Raw genomic sequence first — 20833 nt, forward strand, 5'->3', positions numbered from 1 at the left:
TCAGTGCTGTCACGGAATTACAGAAAGGCTGAGTTTGGAAGAGACCTCTGGAGGTCATCTGGTCCAACCTCCCTGCTCAGGCAGGGCCACCTAGAGCTGGCTGTCCAGGACCATGTCCAGATGGCTTTTGAAGATCTCCAGGGAGGGGAGAGTCTACCACCTCTGGGCAGCCTGTGCCAGTGCTTGGTCACCCTCACAGTGAAAAAGTGTTTCCTGGTGTTCAGGAAGAACCTCCTGTGTTTGTCTGTGCCCAGTGCCTCTTGTCCTGTAACTGGGCACCACTGAAAAGAGCCTATCTCTGTCATCTTTGCGGCCACCCTCCAGATATATGTGCACATTGATGAGATTCCCCCAGAGCCTTCTCTTTCCCAGGCTGAACAGTCCCAGTTCTCTCAGCCTTTCCTCACAGGAGATATGCTCTAGTTGATTAAATCATCTTTGTGGCCCTTTGTTGGACTCTTTCCAGTATGTATGTCTGTTCTACTGGGGAGCCCAGAACTGGACCCAGCACTCCAGATGTGGCCTCCCCAGTGGTGTGGCCTCCCCAGTGTTCTAGTCACACTTTCTGTGACTGAGAATTATTTTATATACTTAGACCTTGTGAGCAAAGGAATACTTGGCTTTATTTGGGCAAATCTGAGCCCTTGTTTCTACTTCTGAACATTGACTTTGTTTCCTTCAGAGGTCAGCATTTGTAATTTTGTTTTGTGACTTCATGTGACAACTCTCTGGTACCTCTGGCCTAGTTGAGTGTACTCATTCCTCTGTTTACTGGCCTTAACTTCCCACTGTTGCTGTTTATCTCCATAGCATGTAGCTGATGCAGAAAACTGAATGAGTGAAATTTGGAAGAAAAACTGGACACTTAGTATCCTACATGTATCTGCACAAAGATCTTATGCAGCATTGAGAGAGAAGCTGCAGACTCCTGCTGAATACATTCTGGCATAGAAATTGCTTTGTTTAGCTTGTGATCAGGTGGCAGCCAGCACCCTGTCAGTATGAAATAATGGGCACTTGTAGAGAAGGGGGATGGAGAGAAGGTCATGGGCTCATTAGAAAGCAGGGAGCCTGAAAATGATAGCACTGCACCTTCTTAGCTTGAGGAATACTTTTAAGTGGTCATAAACCAGCATGCTCTGGCTTGTCTGTTTCTTGCTGATGGTTTTTTTTTTTCTGAGCAGCTGGTAAAGAGGGAAATGTATAGTTTACTGGTTTGTATTTTAGAATGGATAAGGTGGGTGTCTGTCTTTGCCAAAAGAGAATTCCTCCAATAGTACCTGTCATGTGGGTAAGCTTGTTCATCTACAGAACAGTTGTGCTGCCGCAACACACTGGCACTGGGTGGTAGTGTGCCTGCGGCTGCACCAGGTCTGCAGGGTCCTCAGATGTTACAAGGTTACTGACAACTCAGGCCTTTGTAGTCTGACTTCATAGGGGATGGTCCATTGAAGTGTTTGGTATCTTCTAGTTTGAGAGAGGAAGGGCTACTCAACACTGTTCAACATGGGAGAGTTGTAGTATATCTTGCATCAGTAATGCAAGTTTCACTGACAGTTATGTATGATTACAGTGTTGCAATGCCTTTGCCTACAGTTACAAGCAAACATTTAATCTTGTGCTTCGTGGGGCTGTTTACTGGTCACAGCTGGTTACCATGTGCAGAAATTTTACCTGGCTGAAGGCATGAGATGTGGAGGAGGTTAAAATCTTACTAGCTGTTTTACAAGTGCTGTATCCTGTGAGGAACTGAAGGAATTAATGCCTCAAACATTCATTGACACAGAAAGCCTCAAGGACAAATTGTGGCCTTTGTGATTAGTCTAAGGAATGAATTATCTGCCTAGGGAAGCACTGAGTGTATCAAAGGGTGCATGGCTGTGCTTCCTTGCAGTTGAATAGCCAAATTGCCTCGATAAGCCTCGAAGGGAGGAGACACAGACTGACTAAAACTGTGTCAGGTTAATGCCTACACTTTATGACTGTAGACTTGAATAAGAGCTAAGAGAGAAAACCCTGGCACCAGATGGAGCTAAAGGCTGGATAATTGCCAAGAAGTAAAAACTGAGGAAGAGGTAAAGGTGGTGGAGGAGGTAATGACCACTGACTCAATTGGACCGAAGGATTAATGCACCCCATTTGCCCTCAATGCACGCAGAACCCACGCTCCACCTTTTCCCTGTCTCATGCAAATGAGTTCATGGAATACCTACCTCTCTTTGTCTACTATGCAAATCAGCTGATAAGATGAACTTAAAAAGGTGACAGAAAACTTTCCTGGGTATGCACCCACCACCCAAGATCACTGGACCTGAGACAACACTGGAACCTGGGTGGTGATCTGGATTCTTTGACTCTCTTTCTCTCCCTTTTCTTTCACTTACTTTCTTTTGTTTCTTACAGATTTATCAATAAGAGACCACATTGCTTATTATCCTTTTCCAAGTTTAGGTTGTTTCTATGCAAGTAAAATATTTTAACTGGTTGTTTGGTGTCTTTTCACCTTCATTTAACCTGAGGGGATCACAGAACCTTGATGACTCTCTGGGCTCCCAGTCTGGGTCATAACAATCCATCCTTACTGTAGGGTTGTAGAATTGAAATTAAAAGAACCTCTGGAAAAAATCAGGCTACTTCTTTATAATTTTACCTTAAATACAGTCTTCATACAGTTTCTATTTAATTAAGCACAAATTTGGCATTTTATCGGCATTTAAAATTTCTATGTGATGTGCTTTATACAAAAAAAAAAAAAAAGGAAGACTTAGTATTCAGAACATCTGCAGATACAGAGTTACAGCAATGGTGGTCTAATAGTACAAGCAAGGCAAAAGTGGTGTGGAGATGCGTTATCTCTTTTTAGACTAAGGGACAAAAATGTGTGTTTCCAAGCATGCAAAGCTTTCTTCAGCTACCAGTAACAGCCTGACAGTAATTTGTGATTTGTTTGGGATACAACTGCTAATCTGTGTGAGGTCAGAAGGAGGGCTGTGAACCCAAAAACTTTCCTCAATTATGACAACAGCAGAAAGAACAGGCTGTATTACTTGTCTTCTCATTGCCTTGCTCAATCTGAAAAAGCAGGCATCTTTCACTTTATACCAAACTGCAATGTAGAAGCAGCGGGTGGTTTGGGCACCACAGCAAAGAATAGGGTTTGATCTTGTTTGTGTGAACTTGCCAGATGAACCAACCCACAAGTGCTACAGCTGTATGCGCAAACTTAAGCAAGGCTTCAGAATCTCATGAGCATTTTTTAGTTGTTACTAAAACATGTTATGTGCCCACAGTGCAAACCATCTGCTTTCAGATTACAAAGCAAACATAGCTTGGTGCTACACGAAGCCAACTATACTAAATACATGGTTTTAGCACGTACACATCAGCTGCCAAAGCACTAGTTCTAATGTGCCTTTGATAAATCATTTTCCAAATACAATTATCTGGAATGGTTGAAGGGGTATACAGTCCAGGTGTTTTGCCTTTACTAATGCCTGTGTACTCTCCACAGAATTTGAAAGGGACACAGCAATCAGATGCAGATTGAATCAAAGTATAAACTCTGTCTGCACCTTACTGTCTGTGTTTTTGTGATACAAACTTGACATTGCCTCCATTGTTAGTATGTCCAAGCTTATGACAATTTTGATACACTTAAATGGAGGAAGGACAGTGCTTCAAAACCACCAGAAGGCCAAGGCATTTGTTAATTCTGAGTGTTTGGATGGCAGACCAGAGATTCAAAATACTGAATAACTAAACTTGATGCTCAGGAGACCAAATTGAAATTCCAAACCTTGATGCTGTTCTGATTAGCTATGTGGCTTGCAAAGCATCAGCAATAATCTGTAAAAAAGATAGCTAGCAGAACTCAACTGGCCTCCTCATGGTACCAAGTCCTGGCTGGTTGGGTTTCTATGCTTAGGCAGAGCTGTCATGGACAAAGCAGTCTTTTTCCACCAGCTGCGAGGATGAGGAGCAGTGCTGTACAGGGACTAGTAGAGGACTTACAGTGGTTACATGAATTACAAGCTACAGCACTAAGAACTCCAGTTTTAAGTCACTTTGCAACTCTGCTGTTTTAAGTACTACTGGTGCTTGCTCATGAATGCTATTATAAACATGCGTGCCCATGAGAGGTCTCCTCCTGCCCAAGCTCTTGAATGTCATATGCAATTCTACTTAAGGAACAGGACAGTGGCATTCTACTGCATGCGCTTACCAGGGACTGCAAAACCAAACCTCCTCCTACAACAGGTACTACTGGCAGATGCTGCCAGTGCAGGTAGTGAGAATGCACTGCTCTTTGGGCTCTGAAATGCTGATAATAGATGGGGAAAGGGAGTTCAGCTATTGTGCTTTCACTCCCCTTCCCTCTTGGTAATGGACATAAAGGCTGGTTTGTCCTCACTGGAGCCCATGACTTTCATGGTTTGGGCTGCTCTAAAGGACATAGGGCCACATCAAGTAATCAGATAGCACAGTATTGCAGATGTTCTGTGAACACCTGATGTTTGCTCCCCCTAGGACTAGACAGAAGTGGGAGCTAGTGTCCATAAAACCTCTGATCCACAATAAAGTGCCTGAATAGGGTAGGAAGGAGAAACAAACAAAATCACTATTATGCTATTAAATAAGAGTTTTTATTCTTTCTGATTTTATAAACCCACAAACTTCTCAAGAAACAGTGCAAGGGCTTCTGCAGCAGGTTCTTGTCCAGTTGACAGAAAAAACTTCTTCAAAAACACTTGAAGAATCATTTTAACAGGACTAGACATTAAAGGTGTTTAGAGTATAACTTTTCAAATGTGTTTTAGTCCTTCATGTTTTGCCTATGCCTGCACCATCCCTTCAGCTGCTAGGGAAGAACAGGACTGGAATCTGAGATATCAAAAATAAAGAGCTTCAGGAGGTCTGTAAAGCAAAAGCCTGGTCCCACTTTTATTCAGGCATTCCTTGTGATGGTAGAGGATGAAAAGATCAAATGACAGGGCTGTTAGAACCTCAATCCTGTTACTCCTGACATGAGCTACAATCACCATACAGCAAAGGTGATTTCTCCTTGACCTGCTCAAGGAGCTACTGCTCTGGTATTGAAGTTAGTGGAAATCACCAAGTAAACCAAGACACATAGGAAGAAGAACTAAGAACCCCAGTGACATAAAGCCTGCTATAACTTTGCAACTGGTTAAGAGCTAGCATTGGCTGATTCCAAGAAAAACTATGGTATAGAGGCTGTGCCATTATTCCTGAAGACATCAAGAAGGAGATCTGATGGTGTTTCTAAAATCTGCTGTGAAAATGTGAGTTCTCAGTAAGCATTCCTTGCAAAAGAGAGGATGAAGTGAAGGCAACTTCTGTAGATTATATGCCAGAATTAGCCAGTACAGTGGTTCACTATACTAACAGCTATTCAGTCCAAGATTATTGTACAGAAGAGGGCAGTGGTTGTAGAATGTTGTTTCATTTTGGTTGGAGAAGTTCAAGTGTGGAAGTAGCCCCTTTTATTCCCCTGTACTAGTACATTCTGGGCTTCTGAGAATACATGTCAAAATAGGCCATTAAATGCAGGACAGAGGATGGTCATGTGGCTGTTCCTCCACAGGTATCTTCTAACTGATCAGTTAGATGGGTCTATTTTTCAGTTTCTCCTTCTGTCAAATATTGATTAATACAGTATCTTGAAAGTGTGCCATATATCAAGAAGGGCTAGTTAAAGAAACATAAACCATGGTTTACCTAGGCAAGCCTTCATTGGTATTTGACATACTTTGCTCCCAGGTTTCTGAATGTCTTGAAGGTGAGGATGAGGCTCAGATTTGCCTTTCCATCCTGTGAGCTGATGGTGAATGCAGGACAAGAACAGTGTACCTGCAGCCACCCAGAACTCCTGAGGAGATGCACTATGTCACTCTTCAGTGGAAGATTTTCTTGAAAGGTAGAATCTTTACAATCAGATGTGCCACACAGTTGAAATTCATCTAACCAGCTACCAAGGAATAAACAGTCCTCTCTCTGCTAATTTGGCAGACAATGTAAGACTAAGTCCTTTGAGAAAACCCTGAACAATAAAATTCAAATAATTTACTTCTGGCCATAGCCAGAAGACAAAGATGCTCGCTGCTACACTTGTCGGTTTGTTTGGATTGCTCTGTAGGCTGTAAGCTCACTAGGCCATGGTCTTTTTCCTTCATATGCAAAGCTTCTAAGATGGGACTCTGCCCTCTAAAGGTGATGTAATAAATAACTGCCTCCACTAAGTCCTTCACGAACCACAATTTCTAGATGCAGCCTTTTTGATTGTAGAGGCAACTTTCCTTATTTCCACCCACTGAAATTACTACCTGCTATTGGTGATTACATCATATTTACTTTGTGGGTAGAAGTCTGGAAACTGAAAAGCTGGTCACATTGTAGACTTCTCATTTTACACAGGTAGGAAATGAGATATGGATCCCCAAGTGTTAGCTATAATTTGACACACCATACATCAAGATTTGCTCATAAATAATTCAGCTACACTTAAAGCAACATACGGGCTTACCAATAATTAAAACCAGAACTGCAAATTAGTTCCTAAAAAGTCAGATGAAATTTAGGAAAAATACAAAAAGATAATACCTCAGTTAGGAAATGCTGAAGTCATCACTAACTATTCAGATCACTACTCTGATTCAGCAGCTGCTGTCAAAGAAAAATTTGGGGCAAAGTATTCCCTCCACCCATTGGGAATTTGAATAGTCCATTTCTATAATTCTTCCATGTACCTAGTATATTCTACGTGTAGTATAATCCAGTACCAGACTGGCAGCTCCAAGAAGAGCAGGATCTGCTAGATTTGAGACCACCACATCCACAGTTTTAACAGAGGACAGAGCCTGTTGATTTATCACATCTTTGACAGCATTAACATAGTGGCTAGCTAGAACTCCAGAAAGGATCACAAGAGAGGGGTTCATGGTGTGCAGAATGTTCACAACTCCAAGGCCCAATGCTGTCCCAGCTGAAAAGATAAAGTAAAAAGAAATTAAGTAGAATACTCAACGCAGTCCAGGCATCAGTAGTTGAAATATGTCTGTTTGTTAGCAGCAAAAGACACTGTCAGGAAAATGTTCTATTCCATATGGCAGACAGTTTTGAGTTTATGTTATCAGACAATATGAGTTTGCCATTAATTTTTCTTTCAAAAGTAAAAAAAAAAGGCAATTTTATTGCACAATAATGCGTAATCCAATGATATGGATGTGAAAGACAAAGCAATGCATTACCACATTTGTAAACTAAGAGAAAATAGGAAAGCGTTACTCTACCATCTTAGTGGTATCAGCTACATATGAGGAAAAGGGCTGTGCTGAAAGCTAGTAAAACAGTAAAATATCTCATGTAAAGTAATATGTAAATTGGCTTTGCTTGCTCAGGCTAGCCATTCACCTGCCTACAATGAAATGTCCCTAAATTTTCCAATATGAGAATGTTGAGACTTCCCTTTTTTTAAAACTGATCTTTGCAGAAGCTTTTCATCTTCTCATTTATTGGTACGGAGACCTTTAATACACACTTCTGCTCACATTTTCTCCAGCATTTGTATTTAACATTTCATTACCATTAGTAAATTTTATATAAAGATGTCCTCAACATGTAGAGTTGTATTTGTAGGGTTACAGTGCATTACCATTTCTGTATCCCCAAAAATATAATCATGGGAGTGTTCCATCCTTTGGTCTACGTTCTCACCTGTTCTGAGAATGCTGTCTGCTTTTGTGTTCCCAAGTTTAGCTGCTTGAATGAGATGTGCAGCACTAACAACCTCCTCCTTCTTCATTGACATTCCTTCTACTAAAAGCAGATCCTCTGTTTGAAGAGGAGAAAAAGCCAAGAGAAAAACATGGTGATGTGGTAAGTCAAGAAATGGAGGGTGACAAACAGGCAGTTAAAATCTTTGTATCTCTTACTTGCAAGCTGAATCCAGAGCAATCTGTCCAACCCTGAGTTTAGCCAAAGCAGTCATATCCGTATGATTTAGGGAACTACTTGCAGAAGTAGAACAAACTGAGCTATAGTATGGTAATTCACTAGTCGTGTCAGCTCCAAAAGTTAATAAAATCAAATATGAATGTTCTCAAACTTATCTAAGACTGAGAAGCTATTGCTGAGAGACAATCCCTGTGAAACCAAACCTCACAGAATGCCTGTCAGATTATATTACAGCACACTTAAAAAGGAGAGACTAAACTCTACTACATGCTTCTCATAATTTTGAGACCAGTGGTTCCAAATGTGGCTTGCCCTGGGTATTGCTATCAGTGAAAGAGAATGTATTGTGCTATGCGGATTCTGGCGGCTCCTGGGTTAGCCATACACAGAAATTCTATCTGGTTGCCTGTACACCTATTCTCATCTCCTCCTAGAAAAAAGATGGTAGGTCTATTTTTCTTAACATCATCTTTGCAAATTTCTTCCAATACTGCAATTTAGTAATCTTCTTTTCAAAAATAAAGTACATAGATACCGTCATGCAGTTTCTTAGCTTCTCTCTGTAAAGCTATTCCAGAGGCATATGCTTCTATACATCCTTGGCTACCACACAGGCACTCTGGTCCATCTAGAGATACAACAATATGCCCAAGCTCAGCAGCACAGAAAGAACTGCCATGGATCAATTCGTGTTGATGAACGATTCCACCTCCAATTCCTGCAAAGATGTGAAAACTTCTACAATTAAAAAAAACTCAAACAAAACCAAACCCAACAGTTTTTAAAGGCCCCAATTCTGCAGGACATTGACATTTGCTTACGCTATGACAGACAAGATAAAGTATGTGCATCAATGGTCTTCTATACTGGAAACCAAGAATTACTGGTTATTGAAGAACACTTCGACACACCTAATAAGCAAGCTCATAGCCCCCTCCTATTCATGTATATATCAAAATGGTATATAATGCTGCTCCTTTCTCAAAAAGCCTATGGATGGCACTGAACTACTATGACAGATCTTTTATGCTTGTGAGTTACACTCTTTATGCACAAAACTAACCTTTCAAGTGGCCTTAAAATTTTGCATTTCAGAGGAGATGTTTTAATGTTGTATTTAGACAGCTAAACTTGTGTACTAAAGAGCCAGGACACTTAAATCTGCAATCCTCTGCTGCCCCTTCCCAAACCCTAGGTGGGGATTCACCAGCTAGTTATTACTGTTACCAGTAATATGACTCTCTCTCTCTATATATATATATAAAAACCTATATATATATATATAACTATATATATAGACAAAAATGACTATATACTTAACAACTGAGAAAAGTTAACCCACATTTGCATTTGAGATGTAAGAATCATGTCTCATATTCAGTTCCTTATCGTCTAGATACATACCCTGATCTGACTTGTATTTCTGCAGCTGGAAGAGAATTAAGCTATAAAGCTGAAAAAAGCAAAATTATTCCAGCTAAAGTTGCTCAGATTTTCCTAATTTAAAAAAAAAATGGTTGCCTTATAGCTGTATCAGCAGAACTTCTTTTATCAAGAAGCTTATGGTATGCAAAAGGTTTCATTTGCCTGAATAAATTAAAAAGTACCCTAAAAGAAACAAATAGTTACAGTGGCAAAAGAATTTTTGGTTTAAGAACCTAGTGTATTAGGGTTTTCCAGGCACAGTGGTGGTGTTTATGCTTTTAACATCAGCTGATCCTCTGAGTGATGGTGCTGGTATTTTGACTCTGGGTTTCATTGCACTCTTAACATACCCACCTGTACCAGTAATGAGTGTTACAAAGTTTTCTATTCCTTTTCCATGACCAAATTTCCTCTCTGCTAGAGCAGCACAGTTTCCATCATTGTCCACCCAGACTGGCAGGTGCAGAGCATCAGATATTGGAGTTCTGAGATCCACAGAACTCCACTCCTGAATGAGTTTTGTAGAGTGAAGCACAATTCCTTCTCGGGGGTTTACCCGTCCACCTGTGGAAATACCTAAGTCCCAGAAATACAGGAGACAAAATCAAAACTAAGTTCATATAGTACTTTAAGTAAAACATGTTTTTCTCTTTGCAATGACAAGTATTTTTATTTCTACTAACAGGCTTTGAAGCAGAACATGAAAGTAAAAATTACTATTACTGGCAGTGCAATTTCTTAACATGTGAAGATAATTCATAGAACTCCATTGCTCTAATCACAATGCACCCAGTTATCTTAACTAGATGGGTAATGGTTAGGGTTAATGTTCTACTTCAGGCAAGACTGCAGTAAATCACTTAATACTTATGTTTCTTTTTAGTCATTTATGAAAGACATACAGTAGCAAACTGTATAAAATAAATTGTTCAAACCCTGAAACAGTAGAATTATCCTGAAATTTGCTGTAACTCTCAAGATTTAGAATGACTAAAAGTAATCACTGGACTTTGAGTAGTGATTTCTATTTAAAAATACATTTTTTTCCAGAAAAATCAAGACTGTATTCAGAGATTTGTCTATGGAACAGAATAATGGCTAATAATAGGCCAAACCAGTTTTCTCTAGCTGGAGAGGCTTCCAAAGTTGATGGACTCTGTCAGGACCTTTGAAAAGTAGGCCACTCTATTATGTAGGTGTTTAGCTCTAGACAACAAAGTTTGAACATTTGATCTATTACAGAGATTATGTAATTGTGTCACTTTTCTGAAGATGTTCAGAAAAAAAGAGTCCCAGTGTTAACATTATAGTAGAAAGCAGCCACAAAAACTACAAAGACTACTGAATTGAACTAAAAAACTACTGAATTGAACATTAAAGCTGTAAGACCCTAATCTCACTTTGTAAAGAACAAATATCATCTGAGAACCTGTCAGCAAGTACCTAATAGGAATGACATTCCCAATGTCAATCTTTGAAGGTCTCCCTAGGATTTTAAAAACCAAATGTTTATTACAATAAAACCTTATTTAATACTTAGTTGCTAACTCAGCAACAGCTTACTAGAACATGTCTACTTTTTCTAAATGGCATAATTCTGTAATTGAGGTAAACAACTATGGGAATTAGCAGAAGCTATCTCTTTATCCTCTTTTCTCTACTGTCAGCTCCAGAAAGATAACTTAAATACTGCCTAATAGCAGTAAATAGATAGCTCTCACAAGTACCTCTATGAAACGTTTGTGTATAGATCTGGGCATCCTTTGGTTTAAAATTTGTGTTTTGTAAAAGTAAAAAAAAAAAAAGAGTAACAGCTGCTAGTGTCCTTTGGCCCTGATAGTCTTTACTTTTCCCTCATTTTTATCAAACAGTTTTTAATATAAATGCCTTGTTTTGAAAAATCAAAACTAACTGCAGAGCTGTTGCAATCTAGACTTATTTATCATCAAGACAAAAAGATGTTGAAAATGATGCTTTTTTTTTCCTCCAGAGTCCTAATTTTTAATCACTCTGCAAACCTGTTTTGTATTAGTGGGAGTTCTTCAACTGAACTTATGCTCATATAGCTAGTATTTTGAGTGCCTGACAGCAGTTTATAGGACTAAAAGGAGGAAACACTTTTTTTTCATTGCTTTCTGTTAGTAGCTCTTTTCTCCTTATTCATTTCTGGTGCTTATTACCTTTACACTTACCTACGATATCTGGAAGGACAGTGTTACTGATAAAAAGTCCAGGATTAAGTCCCGCCCTTCTGCTCAGTCTTGCAAAAATTTCTCCAAAGTTATATGAATTCTCCCTTTTATGATTATTAGCCTTAAGGAAATTACTAGAATCTAACACATTAATTATTCCCATAGGAATTATATATTTATTCTCTAAAGAGAACTTTCAATTTCATCTAGTATTCTTATTCCAATCCAACTGTGAGTCTGAATGACAAAAGGAGCAGCTAAGAAAAACAGCCAGGTAAGAAATTTCATATTCTGTAGCACAACTTTTGCCCTCATTACTCAGTAATTGAACAGTAAGCAATCAGTCACATAAGGAAGGGGTCTGAAGAATAAATAGGAATGTAATTCTTGTAAAATGACAAACAAAAGGTGAGTTTTTTCCCCATATACAAACCTCTGGTTTCATTATACTAATAAAGATAGCTGACTGTAAACTTTCTTAGATACTTGCAATAGTGACTGCTGCAGAATTTACCATCTTTTCTACAGGAACTATGAGACTTTCAAGATTTAGCCTTTGAGCACAATAAAATAATCTGGGTGGTTATGTGTACTACCCAGCAGATAGTCTGAAAGATTTGATTTGAAGGTCTGACATTTTTCTTCTTATGGCTTTGTGTACTTAACATTGTTCTGAATAATACTTTTAAAAGAAGTTCAAATTATCTTTTCTTCATATTGTGTGTTTCAAGTAAATTTTGGTCTGGAGCAAACTTATTTTCTTTTGGAACATTTCTCAGCTAAAATGAGGATTTTACCTCCTTCTTAAAAATCCAGGACACATGACTTGACACCTACATAAATAATTGTAATATCTAAGCCCAAAGTTCCCAGTCATCACTAAACTGAAGAAGTCCTGTCTGGTATAAACACACAGTTTAATTCGGAACTCTAGTACAGTATAAGTAAACTGGAAATCAACAAAAAGTCTGCTTGTTTGTTAGCTGCAAATTTAATCTAACATTTTAGCCTTCTACTCTGCCCTAGTGTAACTGAGAATTCTGTTTCACAGTTTATCCTGGCCATAAAGAAAGGCTTACAGACAGTAGAGGAAACTTGGCTCAGCTGCAGTTGTTTCAAGAGCTGTTTCAATATACACTAAGCATCTGACTCACAATTCTGAGACTGCAGGGAGCTTCAAAATCCACAAAAATCTATATACCACACATTTTAGACATAGTTTAGATATAACTTAGCAGATTGCTTTTGTCGTTGTTACAGACTGGGGCAACTTCAGTCTTTATAGTCGGCTTCTTATTTTCACAGACATTTTAAAAAGTTTTAGCGTTAATTTAAGAGCTTAAAATACACAAAATCTGTTTTAAGAAGGTGTTTTAAATTAATTGGTAGTGATTTCATTTCATGTTGAAAAACTTAAGATGAAAAACCAAAGTTATTATTTGTTAACTTACCTACTCCCAAAATTCTGCAGTTCACATTTACTGCCTCTGATGCAGCCTCTACACACATCTTTAGAATTAATTCTAGTCTGTCTTCATAAGTTTTAGGGTTGAGCTGGGTATACTTCTTAACTATTTCACCCTAGAAATTAAAAACAACAAAACATGCCCCACAGAAATGTACTTCATGATGAAATTTCTCTTCACTTTAAACTACAGGTCAACTTGAAAATGGAGAGTCATAACTTCTCTCTTAAAAAAAAAATACAGATGCATGCCTTAGATCTTGGTCCTACAGGCAGTTCTGTGCAAGATTCCCGACAACTCTGCGGGACAAGTTTGCAAGATTAGGCATTACATTCTGCTTCTGTAATCAACCTCCCCTGGCTGAAATAAAATACATATTTTAAGGAACACATGGATCATGTAAGGAAATACCACAGGAGCTACTGGAACTGTTGTTAGGAGTAAACCATGATACAGCAATGCACTTAAGCTCAATACTAAAGTGTTGGAAAAAAGTAAAAGAATAGCAATTGCTGAAAAGAACAGAAAACCCATAGTGCTTTAAGAATAAAGTGTTTCCAATTTAACTACGTGAAAATTTTGCACGGTGTCACACAGATTGCTATTTTACCAGCAGGAGGAGAGTCAGCCAGAGAGAAATTCTAGAAATTTCAGTGTCAAGATTACTATCCTTTCAGAAATAACTTCTTCTAAGCACTACTGAGTCACTTGAAATATTTCTGGAGTACCATCTACTGTGATTTATGTTGTATGGGGGAGGGAGAGTCCAGGAAAAAGGGATCATTTTCAACCCTAGGAGTCATGCAGTGGTAATGAAAGAATTCATTATGCATGCCTGAATCTGTGGGTACTAAGGAACTAATCTTAATGTAATGTTAATATTGCACAGAAGATATGCTGCTTAGCTATTATATCCCCCATACTCTACAAATTAAACACCATTGGATTAATACAACTGAGCAAAAAGGAGTAACAAAGACAGTCTAGATCCAACATGGCCGATTCATTGTTGCCAAAGTAACTTAGAAAACTCCAAGATGTCAATGGTTTGATTATTAGATCCCACCATTTCAGCATCACATCTGCAATAGAGTTTATGTTTAGTTTCCTCTTCACTTTTGGTTTGGAGCGGGAGGGGAATCAGAGGAAGTTATTTTGGAAGACAAGGCTGCAGCAAACGTTATCAGAAGACACAACAGGTTTTAAAAAGAGCTTTTCAAAACTCAAGTTATTTTCTTAATAAAAAGAAAACTACACCTTTAACTCTGCCATCTTCTGTTAAATGCTAACACCTATTGTATAAATTTTATTATGTAATACTGATCCTTTTCACTCTGCTTTGCTACATTCAACATTCATAAATGCCACCTCAAGCTACACTCTTCAAAATGGACAGGATTTTTTTAATTTTTTTTTTTTTTTTTTTTCCACAGGCTCTATTGGTAGAAACTGTGGTGTCAATTTTACATCCAAAAAATTACACTGTTAAAAGTTGACTGTAAGACCTTTAAAGATCTGCCAGACATCTTCTTTTAAATGAATGCAAAAATTCTAGACCATATCAGGTCCATTTACATAGACCCTCACCTTTCTGCAGGCAACTTTTCTTTCTGGGTAACTGTATCTAACTGATGTAGTTATCTGGAAGCATACAGTGTAACTGTAGGAGTCATTGTCCAATACTGTTGGGAATAAAAGCCAAAGACTTCTCAACATGAGTTTTATTCACATCTTTAAAGTGCTGCAGAGTTCAGGACTTTCATAGTTTTTTTTTTCCCCCCCAAACAGGAAGACGGGTGTCTAAATGAATTAGAATTCTTCAGTCCTAACTATCCTTTCATTCATCAACCTGGATAAGAATTATTTCAAATATTTTTACACCATCACCAAGTAATTTTTATCCCATAAGCTTGAAGCTCACAAGTTTAAATAGAAATTTTGTATTTTTTCTGTTGAACTGGATAATCAGCTGATAGTCATAGGTGTATTTACTTGTTTCACTATTAGATGCCTTTGCAAGTGATTTGGCACCAGATTGATACTGATGCCATTTTGGTAGCCTCACTTGCTGTTTTTTAAGACTTCAATTTTTGTTGTGTTTGCCAAGCATGAACTTTCATCTTTTTAAGTTAGCTGACTGGCAGAGCTATGCAAGCAGTGCATACTTATTAGTGCTATGACACAGGCAAAGGAAAACTTCTGACTGTGCCATTACCAGAGAAATGGGTTGAGGAACTTCAAAGCATAGAGACAATTCAATCACACAGTACTCCTAAACCTGAACATCTCCATACAGCCTTTACAAGGCTGTAACTTCAAGCCTATTTCAAATGGGTTACTTCTACAGGAAGAGAGGCACTTTCAGACACAAAACTCCCTCAGTCTTTAAAGTCTCTACAAATTCTAGTGTATGTATCAAATGCTGTTTATTCTGATGACAGTATAAACCATCAAGCACCTCTTTTCATACATTAAAGGACACGGTCAACACAATTAAAATAAAAAACAAAACAAAAACCCCGATAGGAATATTAGAAGATCATCATACAACTCAAATCTACCACCCTTTTCCAACGCAAGATGAAGAAACTGTAATTCAGCTCGTTTTAAGAAACCTTTTTTAACCAGTTCCTACTATTCAGCAATGAAGACACCATACCCTTCCAGACTATCTATTCCAGCATTCCCTTGCATTTTTAGCAAATGTACTTTGCTAGCTTAACAGCAGTCTCAGAAGAGCACACCAGCAGGCAAGTTGTATCAAGACTGTATTAGAGGTGCAACAAGCAAGGGAAAATTTACTTTACCCCTCAACAGCAAAAGCCAGTGGGACTGCTTTGTTTTGGAGCTCTTTTGCATCACAAGCCCATATCCCTGCTGTAGGAACAGAACCACAAAGCCCAATGGAATTTGCAGAATATCTAAAAGCACCACAGAATATTTACCTTCATACTGACAATTGCTACTCGGAGATTTGTTCCGCCCAGATCCACAGCTAGAGCACTCTGTGTCTCTAGAATATGGTCAATATCTTGAGAGATACTATCTTTCACTGGAGGAAAACAGAATTTCTTTTGCAATGGCTCTTTGAGATCAATAGATTTAAGGAACTTCAAAATCCTTGGAACAGCATTACCATCTCCATATATTTTTGAGCTATAATATGAAAAAAAAATCCATTTAATTGGAAATAACACTGCAATGTATAAGTTGCAATGTATATAACTTGCATGGAAATAACAATGGAAATAACACTGCAATGTATAATGTACATGACAGAAGGCTGTAACACTGTGTCATTACAAAATCATGATATGGCTACTACAACAATACTGCAGCTCACACTACTTGAGTCTAACGTGGGATATTGTAGATAGTATCAGTAGTTTGAAGATCACGCAACAGATAGTGCAATTTTGGCATTAGCTCCATTTTGGAATATGAAACATGGAATGTAGAAAACTGGAAAGTTAATGATGCCAGAAAACATAAAATATTAAAAGTTTAGTGAAAGTACTCACATAATAAAGTTCTAACAATATGGAAAGTTTATGTATGTGCAACAAGATGTACTTAAATCAAAGATGACAACTGCATAATAATACATACATGTCAATTTCCAACATATGTCTGGTTTTAAAATATCATCATACAAGTGCCAGACATTTGGCATTACATAATTCAGTTTTATTACTCTGTTGAGGTTCTTCAGAAATATACTTTTGATTGTTGTCTTTAATTAGACAAATATTATCTCTTCAACTTTGTAAGAACTTATATGTTAAAGAACTGAGGGTAGGTACTGTATGGCTGAAGAATAACAAAAAAGCATCTTGCAATAATCCTGAAGCTTCCCTGGAAGCTTGCACTCAGGACTCTCTATGTGTCATGCCTGAGGTCAATCTAGCCATAGAGTAGTGTGTCCTTCAGGCACAAGTCAGAGGTAGGTTGACAGGCTATTTGCCCCCATGCTGTTCCTATGGAACAAGCTCTCTTAATTATGCTAGTCTAAGCTAACACAGAATTTTGTGTTCTTGACTTTCTGTTGGATATTAAATTACTAGTTATATCAAAACATTACTGGTAACATTTTGTACTACAAATACTAATCTGTATACCGGACATGGCACTATGATTCTGAAAGAGGTATGTGAAATGAAAAATAATTTGTAACCTCACATTAGTGTATTAAAAGCACTCCAGATACGATGAGCCACCTCAGGACTAAATGCCTTTTACTCCACTGCTTTAACATCCCCTCCAATAAGCAAGATTTACCAAGATTTACTTACCATGGATACTGTTTACCAAACTGCAGGTGTAGAGCATGCAGAATCTTATCCTGGGTATCAGCATCACGAACATGAAGAACATTTTCACCTAGATGACAAAAGTTAAAATAATAGGACAGGTCAGCTCCTCAAATTATACTAGAGGATAAGAACTGCTTTAGAGACAAAGAAATAATTATTTTTATTTCCTCTAAGCAGGAAAGACTCCAGCCAGATCAACATCGCTTTTCATCAATTATGTGCCTCCTCTTGCTCCCAGTAAAGCAATGGTGACTCCTATGATACACCGTCATGCATTATGAAACACTAGAGAGTAGCATATTAGCCTTCAACAGAATTCTATTGCTAAATTAAAAATGCATAAATGAAAACAGGGCTATTTGTGTCATACCTGCATATCTATGAAATACTGTAATACAGTTAGTTCCTGAAGTGGTGAAAAGTTTGTATTTTTTAAAGTGAAATTTTAATACGTGTCAAACACCAAACTAGCTGTAAAGAAAAACAATTAGTTGTCTATTCTGCTAAATGGAATCCACTGCAAATGGAGATGTATTTTAACTTGTCTATAGATACAAACCTCATTATCTTACATAAACACACAAGCAGCACTAACATGATACAGAAATAACCAGTGAAGCTTTAAAATGGGTTAAAAATTATGTTGCACTGATACTGCAAGATGGCCTCTGTCAAGCATTCATTTGACTTTATCCAGTGGAAGAAAAAAAACCTCAGAACCGTAAGGAAATTAAAAGTTAAGCAAACGTGTACCTGTTTCTCTTCCTGTCTGACGTGTCCCCAAGTTGATGACCGGTGTACCGAACGCTCCCACCTCTCTGACACCACAACTGCTGTTGCCAATCATACAACCAGCATGAGCAACTAACTGAATGAACTGGTCAAATGGGACATGTTTTACGGCCCGAAAATTAGGATGGTGTTCAATGCCCTTCTTCCTCATCACCCGAACCATCTCTTTGCTTCCTACAGAAAAACAAGATGTAGAATAAATGATTCAAGTTATATTGTTAAACTGAAAGTCCAAACATGCAAAGGAGCTAACAGCTGTTCATTGAATTGCCAGCTCTGAGTTGGTTTTTTGTTCTCTTTTTACCCTCACAGTATAAGTTGCAGAGCTGGGCACTTAAGCCCAAATTTGACCCCCAAATCCACTGCAAAAATCTTTATGTAGTTTTTAGTTAATTTAATAGGCACTGATATTGCTTTTACATGTCACATGGTTTCCCTTCATCTTCCCACCACCACTGAAAAGCTGGAATGTCCTCCAGGAATGTGAACATGGAACTGCAGCAGATGCACAGATGATGCTGAGACCATCCAGCTATTTCCACCTGGCTGGAGGTTCCAGGATAAAAGCACTCCATAAGAACCAATGTATGCTTTAAAGACAATCTGTTTTGTGTCCTTCTGTCATGAAGGTATTTTACTCACCTGCATCCACATTAGGGAATAGAACAAGTGTTCTCTTTTTAAAGGAGATGAGTGCATCTAGTGTCAGCTCAAACATCTTTATGGAATGTTTAATATCTGTGGTTACAGGGTGTTGCAGAGCAACTATATAATCTCTGGTTTTGACATCTTCACCTGTCCAAATGAAGCCCAAGAAAAGTTTTTTTTATTGGCACAGAATAGTTCAGAGGAAGGGAGGACATACTTTTGAAACTACAGATGTGAAAGCCTGAACAGTCAAGGCACTGAATGGAGTATCTAACACAAATTTCAGTGCTACAATAAAAGTCAAGGGAGTAACAGGAGAATATAGCTTGTTATTTGCCTCTCTAAGCAAGTCTCATAACTTCAGAGACCACTACCTAAACCCCAGCAAACTGCTAACTTTCAGGCCTACATCTAAAGCTCTCACCAGTACAAATCTAGAATAATATAAAAGCCCTGAAGCTGCTCAGGTTTTCTGTCAGTTGCCCATCTTAAAGCAAAGATTCATTCCCATTGCTTTAAAAAAGTCAGTCATACTTGTTTTAGTACATTTGATAAAAAAGTTTATCTGCAAAATATTCACCTACTGATCTAAGAAAATTCCAGCTTCCAACTATGTGCCATATAGGAGATTGCTTTGTCAAAGATAAAACGCAAACACAAAACCCCACTGTTTACAGAAATTATTTGTAAGTCAATGAACGTGTATTCCTCAAAAGAATGTTCACAATATAAATTCCCTTTGATTTCTTTTAGATTAGCCCTGAACAGCTTTGATTCTATTTAAAGACATCCTTTACACCAAAATAACTGTTCACATAAGACTGTTTTGTTTTTAAATTGTTCAGCTCAGAGAAGTTACCCATTTAAGGGGTTATTTTTTTGATTTGGCAAAAGGACCAGATATGTTTACTAGGAGAGATTTGTAGCTTTCCAGCTGTACATGGTAGAACACAGAACAAAAGAAAATGTAGAAAGAAATACAAGATACTATTACCAAATATACTATTTTTTTGAGAAGCAGGTTGATGCTTGATAATCATCTCCAATTAACCAAATTTAAACTGGCTAGCATGAAGTCTGTCTCTTTCTTTCCTGTACTTTTCTCAGAGTCACTGGTCAATAGATCCCATTGACTGATAACCTAGTTACTGACTTTGTCTAATGTTGAAAGTCATATGAAAAAAGTAAGAAGTGGACTGCTCACCTAGCCACATGCGTATAATACTCATGTAGTCCTTATTTCTGGCAGAGAGAAGCTTGTCATACGAGGGACAGCCTGCTAAAAGGATGCGGTCATGGTCTTCACACATGGCTATCAAATGCTGCTCTGCACTCCTTGTGCAACACACATGGTAATGGGCCAGTTTGGTTATAGCGTGTCTGATAGAGTCATCAATGGTCCCACTGACTTCCCCACCTTCAATGTGAAGAATGCGAATATTCATCAGGGCTGCAGATGTGGCCAGGGCCAAAGCATCAAATCTGTCCCCATGAACTATCATTATATCAGGTTTCAGGCGGTTCAGGACATCTGGTAACTTGACTAATGCAAGGCCAACTGACTCCACCATAGCTGCCTCATCCTCTCCTCTCACAATGGTGTGCAATCTTGTATGAATATCGAAGTCATCTTGTTCAATCATACGGTAGGTATTACTGAAGGTAAGAGCAAAAGGGTTAGAGTAAATACAACTTGGTTTTACAGCAATACAGTTTGACAAAATAACTGTGTATTAGAATAGTTGTACTGGGTTTGAACACAGGCCTGCTTATTATACCTCCTTCATTGAGGAAAACAGTTTTTAAGATTTTAACAGAATGTTCTCATCCATATGAAGATCTTCCCTCATATACCAAGCATCAAGTTTTCTAGACACCTTTAATAAGCAGCTTTGCTGAACATGTTCTGGAAATCCTCAGAAAACAAACTCTTTGTTCATGTGTTTGCAGAGCCTTTTGGAGAATAGATATGGTATGGTTTCCATTCATGAAAGGTATGTTGACTCCTCACCAATTTATCGAC

At 38.2% G+C, this 20833-nt stretch overlaps 2 protein-coding genes across 9 annotated transcripts in view; one reads left to right on the forward strand and one right to left on the reverse strand.

Moving 5' to 3' along the window:
• Nucleotides 1–11849, forward strand: part of CLTA (clathrin light chain A) — a 28467-nt gene extending 16618 nt beyond the window's left edge. The window contains exon 8 of one of the 2 annotated variants that reach the window (XM_074812924.1): nt 7772–7799. In XM_074812924.1, the coding sequence (XP_074669025.1) occupies nt 7772–7784 (13 nt within the window). In that variant the 3' untranslated portion in view covers nt 7785–7799. Of the gene's footprint in view, nt 1–7771; nt 7800–11801 lie in introns of those variants that run through there. The other variant, XM_074812930.1, reaches the window with a different exon arrangement.
• The window catches only part of GNE (glucosamine (UDP-N-acetyl)-2-epimerase/N-acetylmannosamine kinase), a 30230-nt gene continuing 14018 nt past the window's right edge, over nt 4622–20833 (reverse strand). For all 7 annotated transcript variants that reach the window (XM_074812917.1, XM_074812916.1, XM_074812918.1 and 4 more), the window contains 10 exons: nt 20015–20466; nt 18805–18957; nt 18124–18336; nt 17350–17437; nt 16003–16213; nt 13043–13172; nt 9754–9975; nt 8510–8692; nt 7735–7851; nt 4622–7003 (listed from right to left, as the gene is read on the reverse strand). In XM_074812917.1, coding sequence (XP_074669018.1) covers nt 6768–7003; nt 7735–7851; nt 8510–8692; nt 9754–9975; nt 13043–13172; nt 16003–16213; nt 17350–17437; nt 18124–18336; nt 18805–18957; nt 20015–20466 — 2005 coding nt within the window. In that variant the 3' untranslated portion in view covers nt 4622–6767. The remainder of the gene's footprint in view (nt 7004–7734; nt 7852–8509; nt 8693–9753; nt 9976–13042; nt 13173–16002; nt 16214–17349; nt 17438–18123; nt 18337–18804; nt 18958–20014; nt 20467–20833) is intronic.

This window comes from Strix aluco, chromosome Z (assembly GCF_031877795.1).
Source record: "Strix aluco isolate bStrAlu1 chromosome Z, bStrAlu1.hap1, whole genome shotgun sequence".
NCBI lineage: Eukaryota > Metazoa > Chordata > Aves > Strigiformes > Strigidae > Strix > Strix aluco.